This window comes from Pundamilia nyererei, unplaced genomic scaffold, assembly GCF_000239375.1.
Source record: "Pundamilia nyererei isolate P.nyererei 1_Seehausen unplaced genomic scaffold, PunNye1.0 scaffold00171, whole genome shotgun sequence".
Classification (NCBI taxonomy): Eukaryota; Metazoa; Chordata; class Actinopteri; order Cichliformes; family Cichlidae; genus Pundamilia; species Pundamilia nyererei.
The window spans coordinates 173,503-180,459 of record NW_005187572.1 but is presented as its reverse complement, the minus strand read 5'-3'; the positions used below and the strand labels follow the sequence as shown (position 1 = coordinate 180,459).

General features: G+C 41.0%; 1 protein-coding gene across 2 annotated transcripts in view; it reads left to right on the top strand.

Annotated features, from left to right (window-relative positions):
* Window positions 1-6,957, top strand: part of sorcs1 (sortilin-related VPS10 domain containing receptor 1) — a 176,040-nt gene that overhangs the window by 115,676 nt on the left and 53,407 nt on the right. For both annotated transcript variants that reach the window (XM_005746004.1, XM_005746006.1), the window contains exon 4: window positions 3,988-4,146. In XM_005746004.1, coding sequence (XP_005746061.1) covers window positions 3,988-4,146 — 159 coding nt within the window. The remainder of the gene's footprint in view (window positions 1-3,987; window positions 4,147-6,957) is intronic.

Here is a 6,957-nt window from a genome sequence, read left to right as displayed (position 1 = left end):
GGAAAAACTCCCTTTTAACAGGAAGAAACCTCCGGCAGAACCAGGCTCAGGGAGGGGCGGGGCCATCTGCTGCAACCGGTTGGGGAGAGAGAAGGAAGACAGGATATGAGCAGCAGTATTTGATGCACTGGGATCAGAATGTGTTGAACTGTCATGCCGTCATGGATGGATGGTTGGGTTTGTTAACAGGAGAAAAAAAAAACACCTAGATATAGTTGAATTTAATTGAATATTTGAAATGGAATATTTAGACCTCACTGATATTCTTTCCTGAATGAAAATTTACAGTTTAAAATTATCATTTTTGACACAGACATTAAGTAAAAAGACAAGATATACTTAATCTATCCCAAAGTTGAGAAAGATTCAGATTCAGTCTTCTTTCCATCTGAGGACTGTAAGTAAAATCTTCACCCTCCTCCATACTCAGCACTAATCTTTTGTCTGTGCACCAGATAAATTTAGATTTCTTAAAGATTTTTGTACAAAACAGCAGCTTCTTGCAGCTAAAGGCAAAGTTAGGTTTAAGCAAACAGTACCCGAGTCCCTCTAAAAACCAAGCCCCTCAGCAAAAAGAGGCTAAAAGCCACATTAGGTGCATTTACAGGTTTGTCTCTGAATCATGTCAGCCATTGCTTTTATTAAAAATATTCATTAGTGGAGCTTACTCATTGTAATGAGTGAGAATGAGAAAAGGCGACAGCCTACACCTGAAATGCGTTCGAAAAGGATGCAACATTTTCTCATCTGACAAGTTTCTTTGCTCTTTGTCTAAAATGTAACATTTATTAGCTGCATTGTCTCTGCCCCTAACCCTTTCTTCTTTGTATAAGAGTGTGGAATCCAGTATCTGTATTCAGTCCGTTCATGCATGTGTTAGCTTTCTGCGCTGGGAGGAGCCCACACAAAATGAATTCATGAGAGCTCATGTGAACCTCTACATGCAGAAGTTTTATGTCGAGCCTCTTTTGCATGCTGGGATGCTGCACGTGGAGCGAGTGAGGCGAGAGACTGAATGCAAACAAGGCAAAACCAAGCTATTTTCACACCCTCACTTTGTGGAGCTAAACAACATTACGCTACAAGAATCTTTTTTTTTTCATGTTGTGGTGTCTGTCTGACAGCATCATCCATTATTTGTCCGTGTCTGAAAAGGTTAATGAAGTGGTCTTTTTTTTAATACAAGAGAGCAAAGCGGGGGGAAAAATCCCCCCCAAAACAGAGCCATGCGTCATAGCTGTAGTAATTACCATATTGTATTTACACATTGTAACAGGCTGTATTGATCTCCATATTTTGATGTATACTAGTGGATTACACATTTCTGCAAGCATGCCAACAGTGTTTAATGTTCCTGTAATCCTCCACTCACCACAAACACAACAGCAATTATAAAGTTGTCTGTTATTGGACCTGCGTCGCTGTTCCAGGGAATGAGAAAACCCTTAATTGGGGTTTGTGGTTCAGACAGCATTTGAGTGCGTTTGATTGGATTGGTCAGCATGTGGCTCACGTATGTAACATTATATCTGCCTTCTGTGATTGATGAACTGGTGTTAGTGGGCCTGCCTACCACGGCTGCTGTTGCCCGAGCAAGTGCTGACAAATGACTCACCGGCATGAGTGAACAGAAACACTCGACCGCACGCTGCCACACCGAGACGGATATTGACTGTGAGAGCAGTGTGTCTTCTCATTCTCTCGGCTGTCTGGTGACATAATGGCCACACGGAGATTGTCATGCTAAAGGCCATCTTTAAACCTAATGTAAGACACGGGGACTTTTCTTTATACAACTTTACACGACTGCTTTTATCGACACGTTGGCATCAGAAACGTTGCGAGAGCTTCGGCACTTTTAACAGCCTGTAATTGAGAAAAAACAGAGCTAGGCTTTCACAGTTATGAAACTCGACAAATAAGATTGGGCTGACAAAAGGAGTCAAACTCTGCCTTATGTACTACCTTATATATTCTTAGTCACCAAAAAGACTCAGACCATAGAGAGGATGGATAAAAGCTTATAAACACAGGGCAACCATTAGGATAGGACAGTAGAAATATATGACACTGTTAACGATAGAACTTAAACTCCAAAACATTCAGTAATAATGCTCTAATATTGAAGGTAAAATGATCATCATGCACATAAGTGAACTTTCAGTTTTCCCATTGGACTGTTTTAGGTTCTTAGTTTGGAAACCTGTCATTAATAACACTGACCAACAGAAACAGCACTGAGCAAAATAGCAACGCGACAAACATTCTAGTCTTACAGTACCTATACTTATATATCTATAGGTACCTGAAAAAGTGTCTGTGAACTGTGATCACATTAAACACACTTATCTTTTTCTTCTTCGAGAACTTTCAGCAGCTCAGCATTTTCTGTCTTATCCTGCAAACTTTTTTCATGTACTTCCCAGATATTGCTGTATTTGTATTCTGCCAGGAACACTGTGCTTTACTGTCTCCTAATGTTCGATCCCAAAACTTTTAGATTAATATTTTCAGCTAATAAAACTATATTCGTCACTTTTTCAGCCAGTACAGCCTGTATGTAGTGTAAAATTTTCCAGGGCTCTTGGAGCTCCTCTGCAAGCCTATTGCCTGTGGTACACAGTAACACATTTGTAACAAATCCCTTTCCCTCCAGCCTTGACAGGACAGTAGGAGAACAGTGGGGATGTTTTTCTCATGTCCTGTGGAAATTAAACCCTTTCCAGAAATGGATGCTGAAGCAGTGCTTCCTCTAAAACATTTACAGCACATTTTGCCCCTTAAGTCAGTGTTTTCGATGTTTAACCTCTTAAAAGTTGTCGGCCAACTGGTTAGGGATAGGTTTAGGTTCACATCTACCCCTTTATATGGAATTGTCACCTAATTGACATCCAAATGTAAATTTGCAAGTCCAGAATGTGATATTCATACCATGCTTAGTGGAACTGTAATAATGAGTTCCCCCACCCTGACTATCATAGCTGAGCGTTGTAGATATTGTGAGAAGACAAATTCAGGAGTAGCTCAGAGTGGAGTCACTTTTTTGAGCATGTCCAACTGGGAGGAGACGTAGATCTCACTGAGGGCAGGGAGCTATGGACGTCTCAGCATAGACTGCTAACCCAACACATCACCTGACCAGGATAAGTGATGGATGGACTGATGGATGGATTGATCATCGTGGTCAGAACTGTCCTGACGTTTAAACCAGAGTTCTGATGGTTGTTTTTTGCTTGTGTTTTACTCACAAACACCTTCTAGTGTCTGACCTCAGCAAACTGCTACTTTACTGCTACTCCTGATGCTGACAGTACTTATGGCGGTTGAGGTCCACCGATTCAATTATATTTGCATCTGATAATAAGCAGGAATTTTGGACGGTGTTTTTTTGTCCTTTTTCTGGGGGCTGTGCCAGAATTCGGCAAAAGAAAAGTTGGACCTCTAAGAAGAGAAAGAAGCTCATGGGAAATCAAAGCTCTTAAGGCCTGACTGAGCATAGGCAGTGAGCATGAAGACAGAGACAAACAGCGGGTGCACGCTGCTGCTGTTACACACACCCATTTGCTGCAAGATGTATCATACTGATTATATCATCAAACCTAACAGATACAAATTATTTTTCGCGATATGGTATCATCAGTGGAAAACTGACTGTGGATGACAAGTTTTTATATGCTAATCTGCAGCCTCACTGGTAATAATATGCTTTATATCTCAGATATGGTAATCAGTTCTGATTGACTTGTCTCTGTGTATTTGTCTTTTACAAGTGGGTGAATTGGAAGAAAAGCGACAAATAATTCAGCACAATCAAAGAAGAAAACTCACACGCTTGCATTTTGATGCACAAATGTTTCACTGTAGGCTATCCTCCGCTGGCCTGTCTTTCTGCTCTGTTTGGGCTAACTGTTACTGCTGCTGTTTTGTGAGCTGTTTTCTCAGCCTGCTTGCAGTGTCCCTAATCTTTCATCTTTGTGACATTTTCAGATCATGCTGCTAACCGATCCAGAGATAGAGAGCAGCCTTCTGATCAGCTCTGATGAAGGAGCCACCTACCAGAAGTACCGGCTGAATTTCTACATCCTCAGCCTTCTCTTCCACCCTGAGCAGGAGGACTGGATTCTCGCCTACAGCCATGACCAGAAGGTGAGAGAACGGCTGAGGCGAGTTCAGTGGCCAGTTGTTCAAAAGGAATCAAAAGAGCGTTAAGTAAGATAAGCAACAATGAGGGCAGGATTACAGTGGCCAGGAGCAAGACGGATAAACCTGTTACACAAGAGTTTAGCTCAAGCACGGGTCAGAGTTCACGAGTTTCACTTGAGAGGGAAGAGGATAAGTGAGGATAGTAATATTAAAACTGGCGTGGAAGCCCGTTTCATCAGGAGAACAGGAGAAAGATGGGAATTATGATGCTTTTAGTCAGACGTGTATGCTGAAGTTCACTTTGAAAAAGTCTGGCTCGTCTCCTGACTTTACCTCTGGAGGCAAAGGCCAGTGTCACAAAGACATCAAGATAGCAAATAACATGATATCAGCTTCGAGCCTTCTTGTTTTGTGTGACCAGTCATTGTTTGCAAATGTGGAGAAATTCAAAATGGCATATAATGTAGTCCTCTGTTTTTAACAGGGACAGTACTTTAGCCTTGAGAAATGCCAAGTTATTCTGAAAAAGACTGACAGCACTCACTAGACAAGCAACACTAAGACAACAAACAAACCCTCTATGGAAGGCCCAGTCCTTAAATTAATTTCCTTTTGCTATATTCAACCCAGAGAATCCTTTTTTCTTCCTCTTGGTGGAAGTGGGCTTCCATACACTGCAGCTGTGTGCTGTTTAAAGAACCATGTTCACGGATAAGTGATTCAGAAGTTAAAATGCACCAACCCAATAATCCAGAACCCACACAGCTCAGCTCACGCGGGCCTGCAGCTACGTAACGAGCGGTTTTAGGTTGAGAAATTCCTTTAAATCTCTTAAGCATCTTAGCTGTTAACAAGTCACCTGGTTTGAATGCACTGCATTTCAAAATGATGCCACCACATATGAAGCCAGACTTTATAACACACCTCCAGCATGGCTAAAACGAGGCTTCTCAATGAGGAGAATGAGCCACTTTAAAACTTCAGTGGGCGCAGTCTCACTGTTAGTGATATTAATTCATAGAAAATGTATTTTGAAAACCTCATAAACATGTTGCATTTATAAAACAAGGTGGAGTCTGTTGATTTGCCATTTCTGTTTTTATAAACAAACAAACACCTGTTCATCCTCAACCCGTTTATTTATTCAGCATATTTGCTGAACCTAAATAATTCACAGGTGGTATTAGCTCTATATGTGGAGGATTTCTTTCGTTGTTTATCTCTTTGTTGGTTGTTTAGCTTATTGGGTTCTTTTAAGCCACAGACTACATACTGAGAGTCTCACGGCGTTTGAATTTTGAGATAAGTAAACTGAACTTGGTTTAAAACGTACAGATATGAAGTTAAAACCAACTGGTGACCCAGATGTTCAAAGAGTCTTTTTTCTTTTTACATTTTCTCAGTATGTATGATTTGTTCTTCAGTCAAGCTCTGAAAGTGCACCTGAAACCATTTTTGTATTGGTAATAAAATAAAATAAATAAATCATTTCCAGGGAATTTGTGCGTGTGGTAGAAGCTGAACTCGTGACCTCTGACCTCTATCATGCTTATGACTGTTTCTGTTCTTTTGAAATGAAACAGCGTTGACTTAATCTGAGCTGTATTAAAGCACACAGTAGCTTTGTTCAGACTCTGAACTTACTAACGATCCGTCGGGGGGAGCCAAGGTTTTTGTGTTTTATTGACCCAATTTGACGAGCGGAGTGAACTCTCTGCTGTGAATTCATTCAGCTCCTCATTTCCGTCTAAAGTTCTCGAGTTTCTAAAGAACTGTCAAAAAAAGAGAAAGCTACACTGAAATAACTATGAACTAAACCTCAGTATTGACACTGGCTTTTTTTCTCAGTCATCATTTTATTAGCACACAAACTGAAAATTAGAGATTGGAGAAAACACTGACTCATCTAATGTAGGAAGCAGTGTGGGGAGAAAGTAGCTGTATGTCTGAGGCAGAAACAAAAAGGTGGAATTTATAGACATTTTAAAATGACCGTCTGCATTAATAAAAATGCTTTTCTTGCAGCTCAGCCCATTTGGGTCTAATATTTCAGCTATGATGAATAATGAAGGGATCCTCCTTTGTTGTGGACGCGTGGACATGTGGATGTACAGAGTGTGGGTGAACTTGCCTGTCTCTTTTACAATGAAAGTAAATCACGCTCTTACTGATGCTTCCAATGCGCACAATGCGCACACACACGCACACACACACACACACACACACACACACACACACACACACACACACCTTGCTTTTCCCTGGTTTCCATGGAAACCTGTGGTGAAGGAACAGAGAATTCAAGGACAGGTATGTGTGCAACTGAGTGTTCCTTGGATCGTCCACTGTGCTCCCATTATCCTCCTCCAACACGGATTCTTGTTCTTTGACACTAACAGGGTGTCACGCAATCACAAGCATTTTGTTTTTCATTTAACTTTTTTTAATAAAACTTGAAGTATATGAGACAAAACATGGCACATGACATGCACATTTGCCTGTTTGCCGGCTGCGGATTACATCTGCAGAGCATGCTGTGTTTGTATGTTTGCTTGTGTGTGTGAGAGCGCGTGTGCACCACGTGTTTGGCTGCCTCGCATACCAGAACAGACACAAACACAGACATACTTCAATATGGTCCCTGATTAGGACACCAGACTGTCCTGACTTCAGCCTCATCACAAAACATGAACAACTCTATCTAAATACCAAGAGTGATGCGAACAGTGTTTACCAACATGATATTCCAGAGGAAAATTAGACTGGAAAAGTAAAAAAAAGGGATATATTTGCAGTTTTTCACAGTACGTCTTC